This window comes from Ruditapes philippinarum, unplaced genomic scaffold (assembly GCF_026571515.1).
Source record: "Ruditapes philippinarum isolate M1 unplaced genomic scaffold, ASM2657151v2 ctg1223_1_1_1_1, whole genome shotgun sequence".
NCBI classification, from domain to species: domain Eukaryota; kingdom Metazoa; phylum Mollusca; class Bivalvia; order Venerida; family Veneridae; genus Ruditapes; species Ruditapes philippinarum.
The window spans coordinates 41,067-67,278 of record NW_026862375.1 but is presented as its reverse complement, the minus strand read 5'-3'; the positions used below and the strand labels follow the sequence as shown (position 1 = coordinate 67,278).

Genomic DNA, 26,212 nt, shown 5'->3' with positions numbered 1-26,212 from the left:
TCAGCTAGTTAAATTCAATCTTAACTTCTTCCGAGATATGATGACATATTTTTACTGCGTCTTGATACAATCTGTTCATACACAGGAGGCGTTGTCTAGCTGTTTCTAAAACGAAACATTAAAGTAGAGAAAATGATATTATTTCATATTCATTCAGTTGTAAAATTGCAGGACACGTCTTGATCTCCAAATCCATCATGAATGTGTCAAAAGTGTAGATATGTGATTTAATAAGAGTAGACTTTGATGCATGACTTCTGCTGTACATCCTGTATGTCCTGGGCAACCTCAAAGTACAGTCAAGACGATATTATGTATTTGATAAAGAAAATAACCATAACGTTAAGATTTATTTCGAATTTCATGCGTCAGGTTTAGATAGAAAATGTTTTTTTATTTGGCGAGTCAAGTTGACAGCCAGCCATATTAAAGACACTTGACTCTTACAGTTACCGCTTCTAGTGTGCTCACTGCATCATTAGTGACACTGGAATGAAGTCAATGAACCTGAAATGCTGTCTGTAATGGCGTTTATTCATTCAAAGATCTAACTATGATCGTGAGAAATTGCAAAACATGAAACTTAATGAACATAACAATATTTCAAAGATACTAACAATTATTTATTGATCAATGTTTATCATATATACATATTAAATAAAAACAATTACACCATGGTCATGTTTACATATAAGTATAATTCTTTCCACAATATATTACTTTAAATAGTTTTGTGTGTTTAAACTTAATTCAAACACTGTTCACTGTCTTTAATGCACATGTTATATATCATGTTGCACATTGGGTTTTGACACTGGTTGTAAGCTTTATAATAGAAGTAATTGAATATAATTATATCTAATGTATGTAACTTTATTTTGCAATTACACTCTAATAAAACAATTCTGCATGAAATGTATTAATTTACATTGAAAATACAATGCATGGAATAGCACTTACGATCAGTATTTTGGCCAAAAATGTAGTCAGGATGTTTTAAAATACAAAGTTTCCAAAAATCGACACAAAATTCTTTATAATTATATGAAAGAAATATGAATAGTTCTACGAGTACTAGTAAACTGAATGTATATGTATACTATGTACTAGTATAAAGAATTCAAATCACTTTTTTCAGAATTTATATTGAAATGAAAACTTAAAAATACAATTATGACAGTAAACATTTTGGATTAATTTCGCATTTAATGCGTTCAGCACTGTAGTTGTGTTTTGAACTGTCTGTAGGTGTGTTTTGAACTGTCTGTAGTCGTGTTTTAAACTGTCTGTAGTTGTGTTTTGGTGTATTTCCGTAACGAATAACTTGCCATTTAACCAGTAGTAAGCGATGCAAATACGCTATTTCATTAGTGTAACCTCTACAACATGTCTTGTACCTGAAATTTTAAAAAGATAATTAATGAAATGTCTAAAATATTCTATCACATTATGAAATACATTGTCTATATATATATCATGCATAATATTATATAAGTAGTATAATTTTTAAAAAGTTCTTTAATAAGATTTTATATTATTAAACAACTCATGAACGATTGTTTATGTAGTATATTATAATCAATACAATTAAATCATTTACAGTATAAACAACGTCTTATAAAATATGTCTTGAATCGATAAAAGGGGCGTGATAGTTGTTGCACTCATTCATTATCCCTCATGTACAGACTCAATCAAACCGAGTCTGAAATTTTGTTTTGATAAATGCTTCCTAGGGATAACTTTGTTTCCAGATTTTTATGAGTACCTGTAAGGAACTTGATGATATGCCGATTTCGTTTAGAGAATATACACATTAATAAAGCAAGATCAAACTTTTATCATGACGCTTCAGCCGTTATGTACATTCAAAATCCACATTGCATTATTACAACTACACATGAAATAGATTTGGTGACGCATAAAAGACGCATCATACGTAGTTCAAGTCAAAGAATCGGTAGCATACCTACTTCCGGTATTCAGGGGGGAACAAATTATTTTTAAATCACAAACTGTCTTTGGCATATTACGATGTTACTTTGTTTGTCTCAAAAACTAATTTAGAGAGGCATCGTTACAGATTTTGCACTTGGGACAGATTAGAACACATGAAGGAATAGAGATACAAAATTCAACATACCCGTTAGAAGTCGAAACCAAGAATGCTGTAACTTCACTGGTCTACCCAAACTCTTCAGAAAGAAGTGCTAACAGGAATTCTTGGTTTATCATTTCACATCGAAGACCCGTGTACCCTATCTTACACCTGTAATATAAAAATAGAAGCTCAGATTTTATTATTCAGTCTCGTACATATAAATGAAACAAATATTTACAAAAAGTTATGAAGATAAGGTTAAAATATTCATGAGTTCTCTTTTTATAATAAATACGGTAATTTCCCTTAAAGGCTAGACCAAATCTATTGTGGTGTTAAGTGTTCATGTTTGTCTTTTGTCCTTTTGTTATGGGTGAATTGAACTGGTTTTGCAAGTTGAGTGATGGATGATTAATTTTGGTATGCAAGTTATTTTTAGATGACTTGGTTCTGGGATATCATATATTTCTTGGTAACTGACCACTCCTTGTCTCCCTTTCGAAGAGAAAACATTAATTATTTCGTTTAATTTCAGTAATTTACTTATAGAAATACTTGGTATTTTCATCAATTATTTTTACATTAGATTTTTTTTATTACAAAGCCTGGTATGTATATATTTATTTATTTGTGAAATTGATTCTACTTTAAATTTTGATTGTTGTGTAATTATGATGAATTATGAATTTTGTGAAATGTATTTGTCTTGTAAAATATTTGTTTTGTAATGTGATGTCCTATTGTTATTTTATTTGTTACAGGTTTTATTCTTTATAGAATAAATATTTATATAAACCACATTGAGTGTTTGTCAACCAAAAGCAACCACTACAGTTATATAAAAGAATGCGATTAAAGTGACGTTCAATAGAAAATCATATTGTGATATTTTCATTTTCCAATTTCCATGAAGATTATAGATGTTATATATTTCTCGTAATTGAATTCATACCTTACTTGTATTTAAAGTGAATGTGAATTTTTAACAATTCTCCCAGATTATGAAATAAAACAATAGAAATGGTTTTGATAAGCAGTATGTTAGTCTTGTCAGAACCGATTGTCTATGTATAAACGTTTTCTCTTTTGCATTAATTTATGTGGATAGATCTTCACAAGTTGGTTCAATGTAATCAACTACTCTTACCCTAACATTAAACTTATCAAATACATCATTTCTAGCAAAAAGCCATACTCTCATATCACGAGGTAGCATTTTAATGACAGGTTTAATTCTCCTTTTATATGATATATAGGTTGATTAACACCTCCCTCGACGATGCTTAAGATATGATTTACACAGAAAATATCTGTCAATTTACGACTTCCCACGAAGAACAACTTGTAACTAGACTACCGTTATTCGTGATATTTGTGTTAATACTTCACGCTGCTCTTGGAACGGTACTCGACCATCAATCGCAGTTGGATCTGTAAAGATCATCGATTCTCTTTTTGTGTCAAACAGGGTACTACGTCATCACCCTTCATATTTTCTTTAGATATACTGATCCAAGAGACGGTTTAATAATGTTGTTAGACACTAATTACAAGAGATCTTTCTCTATGACTCACACTAGATTACCTGTAGACTCAGAAGGTGTTTGATAAAAAAATGTTATTTTTTTAAACAAATTTCATTATCATTGAACACTACACACTTCTTTCTAAAGTTGATTAGTATTATATATAAAATAATATCAGTTTTTTATTGTTTTGTTTTTTTTGTTGTTGTTGTTTCAGAAGGTAACGTTCTTTCTTTACAAAATAAGCCGTTTGACGATAGTAAGATGTGTACAGTTACAAAGCATGGCCGAGTGTCAGAATTGCTGTCACTGGGAACTATAACATGTTACAACTTCTGTTTGATTTATCAATCTGTTAAACTATCAAACTAGTTTTAGTGCTTGTATTCAAACAATTTATACTTATTTTAGTATTAACTATTCCTTATATAACTAAAATTATGATGAGCGCTGGCACAGCATTCAAAGTAAAGATAATTACACCCCATAAAATGGTGCCAACTGTTCTAAATCATTGATAATTTATTATGTTTAAATCGAATTTGCATTCAAACGCTTCACGATGGTGTGCTTATATACTTAAATATGTCAATGCTTTTTAAAGCATGCTCGTAGAGGCACATTTATTCCGTAAATTCATTCTCGATTGCACACAAAGATCACAAATTCCTTTGGGTTTTGAAAAGTAATATCTTGCAACTGTTTACTGGAAATTACTTCACTAACTTGTTTAGAAGTTATTTCTAACTCAGTTATTTCCATGTCATGCATCGTTTACATCTAATTATAACGCAATGGTGTAGGCTTTTGATTGCATAAACACCCCATCGGCAAAAATAACGCTTCTTAGAGAATTTTCCAAGCATAAACAAAAATAGAACGAATAACATAATAATTGAAATAATGAATATTCATTGCAAGAAGTACCTTGATATTAACTAGTAATGCCAAACAGATGATTGTAAATTTTAACAATAAACAATACAAATCATTACTATCACAGTGGCCTTTATTAAGGTACAATTGGCGCTTTGATAGCGTTTTTAAACTTCAATCATGGGCCGTCATTAAGGCTTGAAAATAATTACAAGTGTGGTCATAACACTACTTCATCTGTAAACATAGTGCGGCAATAAGCGAAGATTTACAATTACATTGTTTCAGTTTTGAAAGTGATTGGGATTCTTCTTGAAATATTTCATTTTACTTTGTGATTTTACTCGCAGACAAAATACAAGTACTTGTAAATATCGAAATTACTAAATTCCTTTTGTTTTCTATGCTTATCAGATGAAAATACCTTATAATGTTATTCAAACGTTATTTAATTGGTATATTTGACAAACAATATATATTGTCTGCAAGTATTTTAATTGGGTATAAAGCAAAGGTTCTATGTCACACATTTTTATATTTTAGATTGCTATATAAATTCCTATGTATCACTTTTTTTAATCAGTTTCCATCATTCGTTCTTACTCTTCGGAACTTTTGGATATTTTGCTAACCAGAAAAAAGTAATTAAGCAGTAAGAACATGGGAGCTGATTGAATCGTAGCGGATTAATTACTACCCTCCGTTCTTCTCTTACACGAATATAGAGCAGGGTTGTACTTATGTAAAACCTAAGCAGGTTTGTCTTAATTATGTGCCATAGATATAGCAAGAAAAGGATTTTGTCAGAGTAAGAATATCAATGTTGGGTCAAAGAAGCGTGCGGTATCTTACACATGGGTATAGATCGAGTGTATTATAGAGACAAACACCAAGATATATACACAATCAGATAATTAGACGCTGCAATTCACTATAATGATACGATACAACTTTGCAATTGTTAATTTGAAGGAAACGTTTTACTCCAAATAACGTTTCGACTTTGTCATTTGAATTATATTAAACTTGAAATAATCATACGATATATAACAAGATGAATATATACAATTCTAAAGGTACCTTAGCTTAATGCTGCTAGGGAAGGGATTTTCATTGCACTACATTAAAGTCCTGCATTGGAGAACGTTAGAATCTTAAAAGTCCATTTGAAGGTTCGAATACCAAAAGAGTCAAATAAACTTGATATTCGTACGCTAGCATAAAAGCACGGCAGCTAGCATTACGTTTGTTCTTTTTTTTAAAGATGTCAGCCGGTGACTACGAAATTTCTGCTCGAAGGGGAAATGGATATTTCATGTTGTTTTTCAGAATATTTGTGAATTGAACCACATCTTAATGAATAAAAGGTAATTAAATCTGGAAAATGGAACTTCTCTCGAAGATTGAAATAGATACTGAATGAACATCATGCTCCCTTTCCACCGGCTTTAGTAGTATTTAGAATTTATTAGTCTCCCCTTCGATTGCTTTCTTATTTTACCAAATTATGATACATGTTTTGAAAAAAGAACAATGTTTGTTTTAGAGAGACGCAAACGTGGCGCCATGTTAATTTTTTTCTTAAATTAACAAAGGTATGTATCTTAAAAGAGATTCTTCTGACATTCCATGTATCTAACCCACTCTAAGACAAGTATAATTTGAAGTATCAGTGTTTGATACTCAGTCTTCATGGAGACATAAATTAACTGGAAAAAGACTTCATTGTATTATTTGTCTTTAACATTTTCTCTAAAAATAACTTCGATGATTTGTATTGGCAACTTCTAACATATCCTTGGAATGAGGTTTTGAAACATTTTTTAGATCTCATAATTACAAAAAAGTTACAATACATTATTCTTTGATGAATAAGAATATGTTTATTGTATATTTATTATTTATCTTCATGATTCCGACTAAAAGTCAAACTTCAAAGTCAAACTTCATTGCACCACATTGTTTCACGAAATAATCTGGACTTGTGTTTGTTTTTGTAATTCCATATGCTTAATTTTAGTTTACTCCATTACAAAACTCGTGTTACATTAGAACTGAATACCGCAAGGGTGTAGAAATATTCTTAAGGAGTTCAAGTAGACAATTCAAAAAGTCCCGGGAAAGTAACTAAATAGGTCGTCGAATTATTTCCTTTATAATAACATTTCTTTAGCTTTTTGACCTTGTTATTGTTTCTGACAGGGTTGTTTTAAGCATACTGTTTAATTATTTAGCTATTTTAAGAAAAGTGTATAACAGGAAATGATTTGTTCCTTACACTATTTCAAAACTCTATCGGCATAAATTACTGACTTATCTATTTATTTCATTTACATTTGACTTTGGTAGCTTGAGCCTACAATTTATTCAAGATCAAAATCAATACCGAAATTAAAATCAATTTCGAATAAATGTTAAATACTAAAGGAACTGCACTGAGGTCTGAATGCCTAAAGCCATGAAATTTGAAATTCTTACAAAAATCGTCTGTGACACTTACAACAAAAATAAACGCGAAAAATAACATGAAAATAATAATACGATTAAAATTTAAATCAAATTCGTTTTTGTACGATTCTAGCCTAATCTGGATTAAAAACATTTAACGTTTCTATTTAGGGTCATTTGACACATTTAAAATTTTTTTTTCGGAAATACGGAATGAACAAATGACCTGAAAGTCTGCACACAATTTATTACAAGCCTTCATCAAATGGTACATACATTGTAAAACTAAACAATAATCAGCCCCGCTATGTCAAACATGGAGCCCTTTTCATCAGATGATTTTCCATAATTACAATATGATCTTTTACAGAAATTAATAATTGTGAAATAACTCTTGGAATGAGGTAGGTCATATCAATGAACTAATTGTTATTAGGTTATATACCTACCATATTTTGGAAACGTAATGTCATGGTTGGCCTTTTTCAACCTATAAGGAACTGTTTTTATATCAAGATCCATCATTATGATCCTCACTTTATTACAACTTCAAATGTCAGGGATAGAAGACTTATAAATGGTCTGAGATTTGTGTCTTAGTAAATCATTTGTAGCCTCTATCAATCAACTGTAAGTTGACAATTTGCAGCATAAATGACACTGCGTCTTGTTCATCGCATCATTATCATAACATATGACTAATCATAGTACAATCATACTCTGCTTTATTGTTAGAATTCCGAGATGTTGAATAAGACTTTAATTACAAACTGTATTACAAAATCAATATTAGTGACTTTATAAGGTGCCAGCAAAGACACCTTTCAAATTTTGAAAAACAAAAAATTTAGTAAAGAAAAAAACCGATAAAATCAACATAAAATTTATGTAATTTTGGAAATACAATAATAACGCTTGCACCTATACGATATAAATGAAACTCAACGTTTCCCTAAAAACATCTTTAATACCATTTAGCTAACATGTTAGAAACGAGCATGGTGTGCATGTTTGTGGTTTATTTGTTATTCAGAAATATATCTGCTCTTTTTCTCTTTAATTAACGTTAACGACCATTTTCTCACCATCATTGCAAACGATTACCAATTTTATAGACATTAAAACAATGCGTTTTATCACTTCCAAATGCATTGTTTATATGTTTCACGGAAATTGAGTATAAAATCATATGTTTATGAGATGATGGTTCTATTTTTAAACCCTCATCGCCAGATTGGTATTAATTATTACTAAATTGATTTCAGAAGTACAGTCTAATGCATAAAACAATCTTATTTCCCGGTTATAACTTAATTGCACCGGTTGGCACACAGATTTATGAAAACGCATAATACAGTTTTAAAACATATTCTATGGCCTTCTTGACCTTGACCCTTTTGGAACGCATGAGTGGACTCATTAAGGATATTGATACTGATATTTCCAGATTTTCCAAAAATAAGATGAAGTTTTGACCAAATTATCTTTACAAATCAAAAGAAAATAATAGTCATGAACTGACATATGTAAATCAATGATTACGATAATAATTTTAAATAAACAATTCAAACCAAATTCATAACCAGGTGATCTGCAACACAAAGATTGAATTAAAAAGAAACCATAAAAGACGTATTTTTTAAAGTTGTTCAGCCTGAAGTTAAAAATATTTACATTCATATATCCATACATGTTTTTAAAATCGCGCACTTTATTATTTTTTATTTCTATTATTTTTTTATCATCACTTTTTGTTTTGTTTTCTTTTCTTTCTTGTAGCGCTGATTAAGAATTCAATCATTTGTCAGTCATTTGCGGTGAAATCGGTAATTACTGGTTAGTTACATGTACCTAGACATGATGGTTAGGTGGACAAGCTGGCGAGATATGGCCACAAACAAACAAAACTTAATTTTACGAATTTTGATATTATTACATTGTTAATATTAAAAATCAATCAATTCAATTTAAGCAAATTGAAGTTTATCTTCATACATAAAAGTTACATTTAATGATATATTTGTTTGGTATGATTTTAATGACATTTTATAATATATTTATCTGGTACGGGTTCTCACAGCGTACATATCAAATTGTAACAATTCCGAAAAAAATGGATGATATCTCAAGGGTTATGAAACCAAAGATAAATAGGTGAAAATCGCAAACTTGGAAAGTTAATGGTAGCAATTAATATACTACACGGATATTCAAAGAGTTTCGGCAGTCATACAACTGGTTGTTTTACTACCTCACATGTGGTGTAACGCTATTGTATACCCTATAAACTAGATATTTGAAGATGAAGCTATTCTAGTATAGACTTTAAATACAATAGGTTACGCAATAAACAAGATCTGACATTTTTATTTTCATTTTGAAGCTCCGTTTTATTGAAAGGAAATAAAACTCGCACTCAGTATTGTAGCTTAACTGTACTTAAAAGAATGTTTTTCTAATAAATATTTGTCTAAGATACGTAAAATTCACTTTTCTGGGATCGTAACTAGTCTTTGAATAAATCAGATCGAATTAATTGGTAAATTAATAACTTATTTGATATTTTTATTTCAAACATGAAGTAATGAGGGTTCTCCAAATGAATTTAAATACACACTTTAAGACACTTTTTTTATCAATTCCAACAAAAAAAATCAAAGACGCATATAATTTGAAATTGTACCGTTCGATTTAATAATATCAGTGTTAATCAATCCGAACTAAAATCTAAAAATATCTACATTAATTGTACAAAAAGTAACTTTATTCAAATATACATAATATGATTTTACAGAAAAGTACAGAAGATACACGTTGTTAACGGGTCAAGCCACTAACTCGTACATAGAATGCACATCAAGTTCCTAGATAATTCATGAAAGGGGGAGGGGTCCCTAATAAGAAATCAATAGTTATAAATTCGCTGTCTCGGTTCATAAGAGATAATGTGTTAAGTGCAACGTGTCCGATTCTCCTTAGGACTGACTTTTCGTGGACATTATATTCAATTCTGAAATGTAGAAGGACTATCATAAACTACAAACATGTTGATTTTATGTATCTGCTGAATATCGAATTAGGGGAAATGCCTTAAGAATTTCACACACAAACATTAGCACCCCAAAACTGATTTTCAGACGGATTGTTCATTTCTAATTAAGGAAAGATACGGTAAAAGCAAAATGTTCAAATACTTCATAGAAAACATTTCCTTTTGTAAACGTATATATGTATGTGTGCCAACCTTAAGAGCTTGGTGGTATCTGTCATGCATTGCAGTTCAGGTCGGAACATCTGGTCCAAATGGTATCTTTGAAACTTTGAAACTTTTTATTTACTTAAACGCCTATTTTTACAAAACATTCATATTCAATGGCGTTGTACAGCAATAATAATGATAATAAAATACTTCTAATAAAATACTATTAAGAAATGGTTACAGTGTTATGAGCAGATATTAAGAAATTATTGAATGATTTTAAATGAAAATGAGTAAAATGGTATCAATTCAAGTTAAGAACATATCATGCATCAAGAATAATAAAAAATTGATAAAAGATAATTAATATCACATTAAAAAATCACTTTTAGAATATACTACATATCACAGCTATGAATTTTAAAATTTCAAACGTCATTTGCGCTTTTTCACTTTTGAATTAAAACAAGTTGAAATAGTCCCTGAACATGTGGGTCTTAAGATTTCTCTTGAATGCTTCTATAGTGTTACTGTTTCTGATTTCTGTCGGTAATTGATTATACAGTTTAGGTCCAATGTAACTAAAGCTACGGTCTGCGAAAGATTTTCTCTTATTGAAAGGAACATTGTAACAATTGTCAACACATTCTGATGATCTGAGAACTCGTTTTGCAGATTTGCTTTCTAAAAGTTCAGTTAGATAATCTGGTGCGTTTCCCTTCGAACAATTGAACATGTAAGTTAAGATTTTAAAACTTATTCTTGCCTTTACTGGCAGCCAGTGAAGATCGAACAAAGCTTGCTTAGAGCTATCATATTTACTTCTTGAAAGAACTAACTTTGCGCACATATTTTGAATCCTTTGCATCTTTTTAAATCACAGTTTGCGATACCGTATAAGATGGAGTTACAGTAGTCTAAGTGAGACATTACTAAAGATAACACAAGAGTCTCTGTCGCTTCCTTTGTGAGGTATTGTCTTATGTTTTTGATCCGCATAAAATTTATCATGGCAGTTCTACATTTCCGCTTTACGTGTTCTTTGAGGTTCAAATTTTCGTCGAGGAAAGCACCAAGATATCGAATGCAGTTTTCTCTGTTGATGGTATCGTTTACAATTTTGATAGATTTAGTTTCACATTTGGTAAGTTGTTGCTTACTCCCAAACATAATGAATTCGGTTTTTGAGGTGTTCATTTTCAACTTATTAGAATTCATCCAGTTGTTCGTTGTTTCGCCAGCGTTTCTAAATCACTTATTGTATTCTTTTCACTGTTTTGTATATTTGGAGAAAACGATTTGTCCATAGTATGGTCGTCTGCGAAGCCACGAAGTGTGACCGTCGGCGGAATGTCATCGAAAAGTGTGCCTGCATAGGCGAGATACAACCAGGGCCGAGACAGGATCCTGAGGAACAAACACTCCAGTGCACGTGACGTCGAATATGCCGAGTTTACATTAACCCGACAACTGCGTGGGTGAAGGTAGGAGTCAACCCAGCTTAATGCGGTAGAGGTAAGTCCGTATTGCTTGTTGAGCACGTCGATCAAAATGCTGTGGTCGACCGTGTCAAACGCGGCGCTCAGGTCAATGGCGATTAAAGCAGTCACTTCCTGTTTTTCCATTGCGCCGAGAAGGTCGTTCACAAGACGCAGAAGCGCAGACTCACAGGAATGATTTTTCTATAAGCACTTTGATTTGTGGGTAGAAGTTTATGTTTTTCAGCATGTGAATTTAACACTAATAGGGCTGCTTTTTCAATAACTTTTTGAAAGAAACGGAAGATTACTGACTGGGCGATAATTCGAATAGATCAGATCAAGTCCAACTTTTTTAAGCAATGGTCGAACTACAGCCTGTTTCCATTTCTCAGGAAAGATGCCTTGACTGAGCGATAGGTTCACTAATTTAGTTATCAACGGAAGTAATTCAGTCAAAAACATTTTCAAGACGACAGTTGGTAGTACGTCGAGTTCACACGATTTCGATTGCATATTGTTTATGATTTTCTTCACATCATCTTCGGAAAGTTCGTCGAATTTTGGTAGATTTTCCACATTTTTTGACCGAAGGTTCGTAGTTCGGGTAAGTTTTCAAAGATTCTCTGATTTTAGAAATTTTGTTCATAAAATGGTCCGCAAACGAATCCGCAATAGCATTGTCACTCTCGCCGCTCGGCATAGGATTTTGTACTTTACTTCCGGTAATTTCTGTCACAAATTTATATAATTTCTTTGAATCGCCTTTAAACTCCGAAACTTTTTCGCTGAATGTTTGCTTTTTCACTTTTTTAATTTCCATAAAGTATTTATTCCGGGCATTTTGAAATGAATGATAGTCCTCGGGTTTTTTGTATCGTTTCCATGTTTTTTCTGCTTTCCGAAATGATTGTTTCTTTTCAAGAATTGAATCACTGAACCATGGCTTTGGAGCACAAGTAATACGAGTTTTCTCTGTGACTGGGGCATGTTTGTCCAAAATAACTTGAATTTTATTCTCAAAATCACATACATATTCGTTTATGTCTATTTGTTCAATTTCTAGACTTTTCAGATCTTCTGAGAAAGCGTCTTTATCAATATTTTTATAGTTCCTAAACGAGACTGTTTCACTTTTGATATTTTCCTTTTTTATTTCAGTCACAATTTTGACAACACAATGATCTGATAAAAATGGACCCTGTTCACATGATTTTATTTTAACCCCATTTTCTTGTTCAGTTATTACAAGGTCTAGTACGTTGCCCCCAATGTGTGTACTGAAGTCGACATGCTGATGAAGCCCAAGCGAAAATAAACAGTTTTTTGAATTCTGATGTTGCGTGTGTACCGTCGTTTAAATGTAAGTTGAAATCGCCCATTAACATCAGGTTAGAGTTTTGCGGTATTACATCTTCCAAAAATTCACAAAATTCTGACACAAAGTTAGTGACTGTACATAGGTTTGGTGGTCGGTAAACACCCACAATAGTCATTGAAATGTTTCGTAAAACTACCTTCCATATGCCATGTTCGAACGAATTTCTGGTGCGGCTATTGATTTTACGAACGTTAACCCCAGTCCGAGATACGAGACCGACCCCGCCACCGATTCGTTTTGGACGATTTACTAGACTTAAAGTATAACCACTTTGATTCAAGTCAGAAGTATCGATATGATGTTGCTTATCGTCGGAAAACCATGTTTCAGTCAATATTGCAAAGTCAATTTTCTCCTCTCGAAGATATTGTCCAACAATGACATCTTTCGTAACAACGGAATGGCAATTTAAAGTCATGCACTTGATCTTTTCATCGTGCCTCTTTAGTGTATTGGTGATCTTTGGATGGATTAGATTTGAATAATCGACGCCTCTGGGATGATCGATGACCTTTTTTTGACCACCCCTTTTACCACGACGTTTTCGATGTTGAGCGATGTTAAGTTCGTTTATTGTATGTGCAACGGAGGGATCAATTTTAAAACTGCTTCTATTGTTTGATACATATTTACCGATATCCAATAATTTTTCTCGAGGGTATATCCGATTTGAATAGGAATAATCCAATTTTTGACTTTCTGTTTGATTTTTATGATAAAAGTTTTGAATATTTCCAAAATTTTCTCTTGATTTTACCCATTCCACAACTGATATTGTAAAGAAATAAAAACACAGAAAGATGCACAATATATTCATTATTCCAGATATCACTTCTTATCAAAATCCAAGCTTTAATAATCGAATATCACAATTTAAACACAGAGCGAAATTAACACGTCTGCCTCAACCGGCGACTACACATTTACTTCCGCCCATTTGGCAGTAAAGAGGCCTGCCGAATTGTTGCCCAAGGACGGATATCAGTGGGACTGATATTCCTATCCGAACCACAAGAACATGTCATATAATTGTTCTTGCATATTATGTTTCATCGAAATAAATGAATTTGTCATTTCCTCCGTTACTTAGTTCTTACAATCTGTCCATCATTTCACCCTCCCCCGTCTCCCACCCCATACCGGATGCAATTTCCGGTATGTGTTAACTAATGCAAAAAAAAAATAGAGAAAAACGGAATCCTGAAGAACGCCAAAATTTGCAAATTGAAAGTGTTGCAGACTTGGTTTTATGGAATCTATTCATGAACGGCAGTGGCAAATGCAACCGCCCCCGCCGGCTTAAGCAAGACTCAGTATTTCAATATGAAAAAAATAGAAACTTTAGCAGATGTGTTCACAAGTCTGATATGCAATTATGCCATTGCTAATATCAATTAGTACGAAACAAATTCAGAATTTTCCACGGCTCGAACGATGTCAATAAGCTTTCAAATTAATTAAGAAATATTACTATGCTAACCTTCTGACATCCTACCAACATACATATTTATAAAGTTCATTTTATTAATCAATCACAAAAAGAAAGTCATAAATTTAAATATATTATATCTGATTGTTTAACATTAGACAGGCATTCAATAGAACCACTGAACAAAGAACACTAGCGTCAAGAGTATCTTTAGAGTAAAAGAGAATATGTTAATAGATTTTAAGTGGAACTTGTTTTCGCAACATATGACGCAAATTGTCTTAAACTGTTGAAAGTTTATTCCGGGAAATTGTTCTACGAAATTTCTGTTTTAAGTTAAGGAAATTTTCATTGAAGACTTTATGTCCTCCTATTATTCACCGGTGATTTGTACTTTTTCTTAATCAATGTTCGTAAAACGTAACTAACGTTAATATTATTTTATAAACATAATGTATTTCCAAAACTAGTAATAGCCTAGCATATGTTTATGTTCTACGTGAAAAGGTTCTTTATTAATATGAAAGCAGTTTAGATACAGAGGGATGCTGAAGATTACAGAGAATCTTGCGTTGAAAACTACTGACAAAGCTATTTCAAATTAATCCTGGCTCATAAACAACCGACTGATCCCCTGCTAAATGAATACCACTTAGCATATCAATCGGTTTGTTAGCGAGTACAAAATCATTAAGCAAGTTGGTATCAGTCTTTTCAGAATTAGGGAGATAAATCACGTTCCTCATTCCTATATTTAGTATTTATGTTAAAAGGAACTTCCTACGGGTTTCAATTTTATTCGATAAAAATGAGTAAGTAGATGAATTATTCATACGGCTAGAGTTAATACCTGTCTGTCTAATAGTTAAATGTATTGGATCGCCATGATTCAAGAACTTCTTCAGATTATCCTTAAGACAACAGCATTTTTTTCTAAATTATTTACATTGACAAATCGTTTACTTCATCTGTATTTTAAAGCATGCGACTTTGACATGAAAATGATGAAATGTTTGACTATTTGACGTAAACCTGCAAAACCTTATCAAACTCTGTTCACATTTGTTCCTACATTTACTTTTTATAAACAAGATTGATTGTTAGCAAAACGAACAAGAAATGCTATGCTTTTGGGGAAAGCTGTAAATGCTATTGCACGAGATGCTGCAACATTGCCTGAAGGAACATCTGGAAGACCTAACAACACATGCTCGACATTTTTATAAGTCCTGTGGCAAACAAGTCTTTCTAAACATCTCCTTTATTACCGTTTATTATCCTTTTGTCGGCGTAAATATTTACAGGGAACAATGAAGTATATGACTTGCAAATGCATTGCGTGTCTGTTTTTTTCCGGGAGTGAAGTATAAAAACATGCGTTTCGGAAGCAACGTGTTGTGCACTTTTTTTCAGAAACATTCAGTAATTCATAACACAACGTGTGTGTATTTCATTGATAGATGATGTTGTAACCCACAAAAGCTGATTTGATAGGAAATTGGCAGCAGAGGGTGACGGTGTGCGACTTCTAGTAAAATGGTTTACATACGCTGTAAATATACTCAATGTTGATAAATGTATTTGGCTTGATAAATATGTTTCTCATTCATTCATCACTATACGTATTTGTTTTCTTTCTTAGTTTAATTATAATAAAATTATCAAAATTCAGAAAAAGTTAATTTAATTAGCAGCAAAACTAATTGTTATGATGATGCCAATAATATCCAAATATTCTTGGTATTGCAACGCTATATATAGTAAATGAAATGTCTTAGGTAATTATTAGACGTATAGTATAATCACTGAGTATATTAATTCTTGGAATTTTAAAGTGTAGTTAACGTTACACTTTCTCAAACATTTTAAAATCCTATTTATATGTTTACATGTTTAAGCAGTGAAACAAATGTTTATATAAATAAACTTGGAAGCTAGGTATTTCTTGTTGCATGCGAGAAAACATGCGATGCATTACGATATGCAAACTTAAAGCAAAATAACAAAAAAGGAAAATTGATATTACTGAAAAGAATTAGTTTTTATACCGTTTAAAGTGTCACTGAGAATCAATTAATGAAAATGTGTATTAGAATTAATAATTCAGACATGTATCAGCAAGGATAAATGTCCCTCTGCCCCACACGTGTGTAATAAATAGCATTTAACCTTTCGTTAATTCCTTTTTATTTGCATAATTGTTACTCCTGGTCATATAGGCGCTTGCAAATACGTTTTTTATGTGTCAACGACACCCATGAGAACGGTGCCGCTTCGGTTTTGTAAAAGTCATTTTGATTGGTTGACTAAATTACAAGTACAATTAGTGGAAAATGAACGCTAATTGCATTTAGAATTATGAAACGCATGTTGATGCCTGTAATTTAGGAAATAAATGTCAGATTAAATTTATTAAAAACATATTTATTTTTAAAAAAAAATATTCAGTTTCTATTTTATCATTTTTGCAGTAAATGTTAAAATTAACACCAATTTATATAATCTCATATAAAGATAAATAGTTAAAAACATATAAAATGTTTTAAATATCTTTCCTGATATTTCTTTCATATTTTTGTAAGACATATTGCTCATAAACATCTGGAATACATAAAAACATATTAAAAGTATTTGTTGTTTACGCTTATATTCCAGCGTTCATTAATGTTTATTATCTGTTTCACGCTATCATAGTTTATGATGATAGTGTAATCTCGACATTGAAACATTCTAGTTTATTGCGATTCGATGCATTTTTGCATTCTCCGTGTGAAAATTGTAATAAAAATGAGAAATGTTTCTATATTTGACGCTGAAATTGCAGAGATAGTGTTATAAATTATTATGAACGTGTTCGATGGTTATAAAAATATTATGTTTGCCTCTATCAAACGAAAAACACACTATAACAAATATTTTAGCAAGCTTTGCGGAAGGACACACACGCTATGTTTGCTTTTTTATGTCTTTGATCCTGTTAATATTTTTGGTATGATGTCACGCATTTCCAGCGATTAAAAATAAAAAAAGTTTTGATACACAAAAGCGCCATAAAATTTGTTTCTTAGAGATGTGGGGGCGGTGATGTAAATAGGTTACGTCATCACATGGGAGTTAAATGGCATGGGCTTATTTACATATTTGTGTCATCGTGTTCGTTTGCTTCAGTATGAAAAAAGTAGTGCAACAAATACAAGAAGAAGGTCATGGTCTTTGTAAAAGCATTGTTTTGTAAGCAGACGAGGACACTCCTTCTCTTCATTGTCACGGCATAAACAATTCACTTGATGTATTAGAAGTATAAATGATGATAAAGGCACATAAATATATCGCAGTTATTCTAAGATAAAACAAAAATCCTTTACAATAAAATAATAAAAGTTTTCATCAAGAAATATATTTCTATATTTATATGTGACTTATTTCAAATAAGTATTGTTTTAAATAAATTGTCATCTATTTGTTCATAAATAGATATTAAAAATGTTCTTTTTATCACTTAAGAAAATTATTTCTAGGTACTGTTTTTTCTCAAACTTCTGTAAACATTTTATTATGTGTTAAATTCTCAACGCTAAGTATAATCAAAAATTGAAGAATTCAATTCTTTTGAAACAGTGCAATGTCTTATGTTACATAAAATAAGCTCTGATGTTGTTTTTGTTGTTGCTGTTGTCGTTATTTTTTGTGTTTTTATTTGTATGCTATTTATTATTTTGTTGTTTTTTTTGTTTCACTCATGGCAATAATTATATGATACCATGAAATGGCAAGTATTTATAATTATACTGAAATAAATCATTATTATTACTAAACATTTTACCATTGTAAAGAAAAACAACAATGTTTAACTAGTAATTGGTCCTACCCTTCATCGCATACAGGAAAGCAATAAACAATCGCTAAATGCTGTCAGCGCAAATCATTTTATCTATTCATCTTCTATTTAAAGGACTGATGCCTTCCTTCAAAGTTTTCAACGGGGATATAAATATGCTTGTTAGAAAGTAATAAAACCATTACAGAAGATTATATCAGAAGATTTGAAACTGGGCGATTAGTCACGAATTGCCTACGAAAATAGTTTATATGTTTTGAGAAAAAATAATGATAATGGGACTACTTATATAAATGATAAAACCACTTTTTAAGACTAGCTAGGGATATGAATGACTCCTATTGTAAGCAAAGATTTGCTTACTGATCTAAAACGCAGAAAGATTCTATTAAGAATGGAGGGTAGGGCATTGTATAAATAAATAGTTCTGATTTGAAAATTATGCATGGACATCCAACAGATATAATGCATCGAGAGCAAACAAATGCACTTTTATATAATGAAAAATGTTGGTTCTTCATTAACGTATAATCTAGTCTAAAACATGTTATGTGTAATTTTCCGTTCCAGATTGATTTCTTTCACTTATTTTATTTGAAATTTGATAATGTTGTTCAGACGGATGTAATCATTTTTCTAATATTAGGATCGTGACCGATTCTATGTCCAGTGCAAATGAATATTCGAAATGATCGATAAAATGTTCTTAATGTCATTATGAATAGTTTTATATCGTAACAATTTATATGTACTTCTTACTTCGTGTTCTTCTTAATATCCGATACACAAAAAAAAACATTGGTTGATATTTATATTCGTGTCAGGGTTAATAAAATAAATAAAGTAATAAGCGTTAATTGATATTCTAATAAAGATCCATTTAGATCCGGGTAACTTGGATTGTTAGTACTATGATCGTAACAGCATTACTGTCTAATGTATTATTATTACTATCACTTGATCAACCTTCTTGTTTTCTGGGTCAACTGAGCTCTTTTACTATCTTTACATTATATGTAAACTTATCAGTCACTCAGCGTTCATAAGCGTTTACCCTTTAGCCTCATTAGGCGCATGTCAAACATTTCTTACAAGTCCTTGTGACACACACATAGAAACAACTATCATATAATACTTCTCATATAGTACTACAACATGTTGCTACACTCTGTGTGGTATGAAATGTTATTTGTATTATTAGTATAATTGTTTGGTATTATCATTTGTAATACTATTGTTGTTATGACGTCATATATCTGTGAATAATTATAGATTTCGAAGGTTTAAATGTTCATTTGTAATTTTTATAATTTATAGGTATATGCTTTTGATTTTTTGATTTGTACTCGTATATTATTTATCACAACGATTATGTTTGAAATCAAATAGTTTATGCTTCAAGTTACTTTTTTCTGATCCGTTCATGGAGAGTTCATGCATGTTGCACATCAAAATAACTTCTACACAATTATGACGATTCATCATGTTACATGCTAATCTATTATCAAATATCACACGGAATTGAGTTGATTGTGATAACAATAATTGAATTACAAATGAAAATGTCATGATTGAATTGCAATATGTATCGCTTTCACTAGCTATTGTTATTGATGAGCTGAGAAATTTCTTATTCCATTTAGGACTATCAGTTGTCTTAATTCGCTTAAAGGTCAATTACCACTCTTCGAAGTTCTCCTGTACCAACAGAGGACCTTTAGCCAGCCTTTTGAAAAGTACAGACTTTCGCGAAAGAGTGATTAATACGTTTTTCGCCATTATACAAAACAAATTCATTTAAGACAGGCATTGCATACTAGTAATGCATGTCATTCAAGCATTTAAAATCTTTTTTTTTCTTTTTTTTTAATTTATTTATTTATTTATTTATCTCTAAAATAGAGCCCATCCAAAATAAGTATGACACAACAATACTAAGTTCAATCAATATAATGCAATCAAGGCTAAAAAGGGCAACACAAACAATAATAACAGCACAGAGGGGCATCGCATAGACGGTAGTATTAACAACCATTAGAACACACGAACAAATTATAAAGAGCTTGGCTTTTAGCACCTAAGCAGAGTATCGCTGTTTGTACATCTGCAATGATTCTGTGTGGTTTTGCCGTTAAACAATTCATCATTCGTCTGTCATAACAAAGACGAAAATAACATCTGTGTAAACTATAGGACCTTGCTATGAATCATCACATTTTACCTTATTGCAAAGTCTACCTAGATAAATGACATTGCTAAAGATATATATACATGTTTTAAACATACAGGCGCGTTTGGGTATGTTTGAAATATAAAAAAATTAAGTGTTTTCTGTCTGATAATTTATATTTTTGATTCCTCACTAAATTATTGTTTTATATATGTCATGTTACTTTATAACATTATAAATAAATCAAATAGCTAATTGTTTTACGTTTAATGTTATTGATATATATATTTTTTTTGTTTTCACATTTAAAGATGTCTTAATATATTTGCTTTGACAGAGTTTTTTGTCTTTTCCACTATAAATTTACCACTTTAAAGAATTTGTTCATGAAATGTCTATAAAATATGATATGATATCAAATCATCTCATATGGCTGCGAGAATTCTGAAAAATAGGGATACGATAGGCATGATATTTTTCATTGAATGTCATTGATATTTACCATGTAAATGTTTTGTTATACGTTTACGAAAATAAATGGTCATTTTGTTAACTTATGAAACATTGTACCTTTTTATCTCACGAAAAATCGAAACATTGAATATTTTGCAAGCTTATAAAACATTTGACGATTAAATGATAATGATAAAATAGTTGGCCTTTTACTAACTAATTAAACATTGGACTTTTTGTTGAAAACTATTAAAATATTGAATCATTTGCTAACTGTAGTGAAGCATTGGACCTTTGGTTGCTTACTAGTAAAACGTTGGAACGTTTACTTAATGATAAATATTTGACTTTTTATTATCATCATAAAACATCGATCCTTTTACTTACTAATAAAAAATTGCATCTTTTACCTTCTTATCAAGGATTGGACCTTTCACTTACTAATAAACAATTTGACCCGTTACTTAGTAATTAAAGGTCGGACTTTTTACTAACTTATAAAACATTGGACCTTATACTTATTAATAAAGATCGGGCCTTTAACTTACTAATAAAAAAAAATTCATCCTTTTCCTTACTAATGAACAGTTTGACATTTTGCTAACTGACATTTTACTAGCTTTCTACAATGAAATATTTGATATTGTGTTAAATATAATAAAACATTGGACCTTTTGCTAAGTATATTGTATGTTAATTTTAAAGAAATATAAGACATTTCGCTTACTATAAGAAAACATTGGACCTTTAGCTAACTTTAATAAAACATTAAATTTTTTGCTGGCAATTAAACAACATTCGGCAATTTCTGTTAGAAATATTTGACACTTTACTATAATTAAAGTAATATAAAACGTTGAACCTTTTGGCAAACAAAAACTCATTGACCCTTTGTAAACTATAAAAGCACATTGGACTTTAAATGAGGTTTGTTCTTTTTCATGAACTATTTTATATTACTTGGTTTTTTTATTAATTTAAAATATAGTTACTACTATACCTACTCTTTATTGTGTGTATGTTATTTTTGTTTTGTTGAGAAGCTACTTAAAAAAAACTCTGAAAAATATTTGTCGCAAGTTACGTATATTTGGTATATGTCATACTGACGTGTACACATCACATCCATTCACGATCGTAAAAGGATGGTCGTTTAATTTACACTATCTTTCTCAGGGGTAATTATAAATGATAGTTTTTGCTAAAAATCTACTTGTTTGAAGTATTGTTTCTATTTATAACTTTGAAACTAAGCGGCAAACAATGTTAAGTGTTTATGGCGGTAACCCTTCTGGTCAAAACAGTCATTTTTAATTAAAAGGAACATTATGTTTTCATTAATAGAGAAAAATTCAAACGCATGAATGAAATAGTATACGCTACATTAACGCTTTCGTGACATTTTGTCATAGATTGTAAGAAGATATAAAATCAAACGAACATTCATTTTATGATATGATATAAGAGGTTATAAAGCATATTGCTGAATTTGCCCCCTGGTTAACTGTTACTATTTTAAGATCATGTCTGTCTATAAACTATAATATTAAAAAGGCATATTTGGTATTATAGTTGACAGGGCAAACCCGATTGACAAACGCATCTTAAATACCCTTTTGTAGTTCATATACTTCTTTTGACAGAAGAGAAAAGGATAAGACTTCTATTTACTTCTTAAGTACCGATTTTCCGTATCTTCATATAAATATTGTACCAGATCCAGCATACAAAATATTTGCACTAAGTTATTGTGATTTATAGTTATAGGTGCCAATGACTTCAAAGTCTTTAGGCAATTAATAAAACAGCGTTTTTGACAATAAGTTAAAGTACCTGTACGTTCACTCAATAACGACGTATCTTGCAATTAATGATGTTATAATTATACTTTTACAAGTACGCATAAACTTGTATTAACATGAAAGAAACCAGCATTTTCATGCTCTTGCATCTAAATTTAACGTGGTCTATATTAGTCTCAAAATAATTGCCTTGAAACAGTGTTCCTCTTTTATAATTTGGTGATATCATGCAATACATATTTGTGTTGCAAGAACTATAATTATCCTTAAATACTTCATTTATGTATGACTCACTCAAAAGCTGCCTACACCAATAATTGTTCTACGTTGTAAAATACAAAAAGAGGGTTTCATCTCGGATTGAAAATACTGCTTTTACATAATGATTCTTGTTGACGTTTTTATTTTAATTTATTTGTATTTTCTATTTTTTTATTTTTTTATTTTGGAATAAAGGGTTTTTAAATCATTATTTGCCAACAGTTTCATACCATGTTGAATGTAGAAAAAGTATCAGTATCTAAACAATAGATGTTTACTTTTAATGTTCACTTAAGTAGAAATGCCTGTAGCATTTCTTGAAGTTAATTGATTTATCAAATATTATTTCAAAATGTTATTTGGCATTCTAATCTTTTTTGCAATAAAACGAATATAACATTCTCTACAGTAATATAATTTTACAAATAACGCATAGTAAATGTATTTATATCTCACATTTTTATACATTCTGTACAAGAAAAAGTCTTGAAAAATGGAAGAGAACAAAAAGCCTTAACAAGTTTGTATATCGATAGTTTTACACTTGTTGTAACTAACAGACTTCCAGAAACAAATATAGGTACACGTTGAACGTTCTACGAATAGCTAGTTTATAGAAATAATCCTATATTTATTTAAAAACCCTATAAAATCCCGTAAACATATCTGCGATCTTCAGTATTTCCTTAAATTTAGTCTATCAGAGAAATTGTCAGATCTTCTTATCTAATATTTACAATTACTCTGACCCAGCACTGTAATTATGTAAACAATAAAGCTAAAGTATTGACAAGTGTCAATTCTGTTTTTTCTCCATTAAAGAGCTCTTAATTGCTTTCAGTAACATTGTATTTAACAAAGTCAAGTAATCTATATAAAACTATCATAAGACTCCAGTCTGTAACGGAAACCTTCAAAAGTAGATAGTGTGAGATGCGAAACAGAATAAAAAGCTTCTTTTATGTAAACCCAAAGATAATTTACCTTGCCTGAATGGGAATAACAAAATGTTATTTTGTAACTTGAATTTTGCAATTAAGTGGTTTGCCCTTTCGTTTACTTGCCTTTTTTAATGTAACATTGGAAGAAACACTTATATATCAAATGTACTTACCGACAGGTTTTCACCTCCAAAGCTCCAAGAAAAACACATGTGCCACCATTTAAACAATAGTGTCTGTCAACATAATCACAGGGGGAAGTGTGAGCACCAAATACAACCTCTGTATCGTCATTTTCAAAAGCAGACTCAAGCCCAAATCCAAAATCCGAGAAAAACGACCGCCGGCGTCGGTAATTCCGAAGTCCGGGAAGCCATCGGTCCACTTTTGATTTTGCCGGTGCCGGCATTTTGATAGTGTCTACACCAAATGTTTCCTCAGATTTTTTGCTAACGCCTGTATATTTAGTAACCGACGCTGGCTTTGCCAATGCAACTACAGGCATTGCCGTAAAATTATTTTGCATCTTTTGATTTGTTTTACTATCACCTAATATAACATCGGCATTGTCGATGATCGTCTCGTGATATCTTCTTTTATTCTTTAAATAATATTTTAACATATTTGCTATAGTTTTCTCTGTGAAACCACGGATTGTCCGAAATACCTTTTCAATTTTTGGATTGAAAGTATTTCTTTTTTTAAATTTAGCACCAATTATCTCCAACACGTAGTTATCTTCATTTTTGTCCTCCTGTTCAATAGCCTCCGCTTTATTCCTAACCTCGCTGATTATTTCTTTAATCATCAAGTTTTCCTTTTTATTTCCACTCCGTAAATTACGGTCATTAATCTGTGGAAAGCCTTCACTAAATGCTAAGAGAACCGAAATCAAAAGAAAACCAAGCATTTGCTGTAAAATTTTACCCATTTTACAATCATTTTGAAAGTTTAAATTCACTCTGACATTTTACAGTTTTAACGTTCATTATTTCGTTCTTCAAAGATTGTTGAAAACGACCTGTAGCACAATTCTCTTTAAGTGACCGGTTGGTATGAAATTTTCAATGTTTATATCCAATTTTATATTTCTAACAGTTGTCACTCTGAAAAAAAATCCAATAGTTATGATTTCCAATTTTCGCGCATTAAAGTCTTCTTATATGCTTTAATAATAAATATTTAGAAAAAAAATTAATTTTGTTTATTTTTATTTATTTATCTTAATTAATTTCGTTTAATTTAATCCTAATATTGTCAGTTCCATTGCCTCTTGTTGTATTATGACATGAAGTGAGAAATACTATAATCGACAATCAACGTTGCGAGACCTTTTTTCCTAACAACAGCAGAAATGTTTCTCTCTGCTCTTTTATACTGATCCGTTTCCAATTATAGCTACTATTTTCCCATTTTAATAACGATTTCTATTTTGCCATATTTATATATATATATATTTACTATATCAACATTTGAGAGTCAAGTACTTAATACGATAAAGCAAAACCTCATTCTGTATGACTTCCGAATCGCTCGAATAATTGTACCAACTAAAAACAAAAAAAGAGTAGATAATTAAATGCCTCCCGTACGAAAAACCACTAAGATTTAATCATAAAAGCACGCGCTCAAACAGCGAGCGTACATATTTACTTTTTGTTGCATAGCTTTTATCACGCTGCTTTGAGAGTATATCATAACCGAAATGCTAGATGTTTGAAACAATGGAAACATTGTTAAATGCTAGTATAACTCTCAATATATCATCTGCTTTGACTCGAACGTTTTTTGTAGTTGTTTTTTAGAGTAAAAAACAACATTTTCACTGAAAGAATGAGATAGCTGTTTCGCCATTTTTGTTCTGTCAAAACATCTTCAAGAATAATTATTAACTGACTAAACGATTCTTTATTCCAGTAGCTGGATATCTTCGTCGAAAGTCTCTATTTTATTTTTTTAATCGAATTATCTCATAGAATTCACGATATATTATTAATTTTAAATTATTTATTCAGAAAAGTTATATGTAACGACTTTTTGATGAACTTAAGTTTATTTCTTAGCAACCCATGTTATATACATGTACGTATCCGCTTTATTTCTATGTTTTAACGTATCTTTTTATTGTATAATTTGTTTTGTTTTAGTATGGTACTGTGCTCTTCGTCAGAGTGTAGACAAATGACAAAATTCTATATAAAAAACTACATAGTTTCGCAGAAATTATGATTACGTTTAGTTGAGATGAAAATTCATTGTAAAATTTGATTAATATCATTGCATGCAATTATACAGTGTTTTATCCTGTA

The 26,212-nt window shown here is 30.8% G+C and overlaps 1 protein-coding gene across 4 annotated transcripts; it reads right to left on the bottom strand.

The window, feature by feature from the left end:
* Window positions 1–608: 608 nt before the first annotated feature.
* On the bottom strand, window positions 609–26,212 carry LOC132718921 (uncharacterized). Of its 4 annotated transcripts, none has more exons than XM_060702625.1 (4): window positions 26,137–26,212; window positions 24,077–25,009; window positions 2,144–2,269; window positions 609–1,397 (listed from the first exon to the last, which is right to left on the bottom strand). In XM_060702625.1, exons 2-3 carry the CDS (start codon window positions 24,832–24,834, stop codon window positions 2,185–2,187), a joined length of 843 nt encoding a protein of 280 aa, XP_060558608.1. In that variant the 5' UTR covers window positions 24,835–25,009; window positions 26,137–26,212; the 3' UTR covers window positions 609–1,397; window positions 2,144–2,184. The 4 variants fall into 4 exon arrangements, with proteins under 4 accessions (XP_060558608.1, XP_060558606.1, XP_060558609.1 ...); XM_060702623.1 differs by lacking the exon at window positions 26,137–26,212 and adding an exon at window positions 25,411–25,550; XM_060702626.1 differs by lacking the exon at window positions 26,137–26,212 and adding an exon at window positions 25,365–25,485.

Excerpts from the sequence above, each read along its gene's own strand:
- LOC132718921 (XM_060702625.1), bottom strand. The coding sequence starts at position 24,834 with ATGGGTAAAATTTTACAGCAAATGCTTGGTTTTCTTTTGATTTCGGTT. Across the intron at positions 2,270-24,076 it reads TTGGAGGTGAAAACCTGTCG|GTGTAAGATAGGGTACACGG; the intron begins GTAAGTACATTT and ends TTTATATTACAG.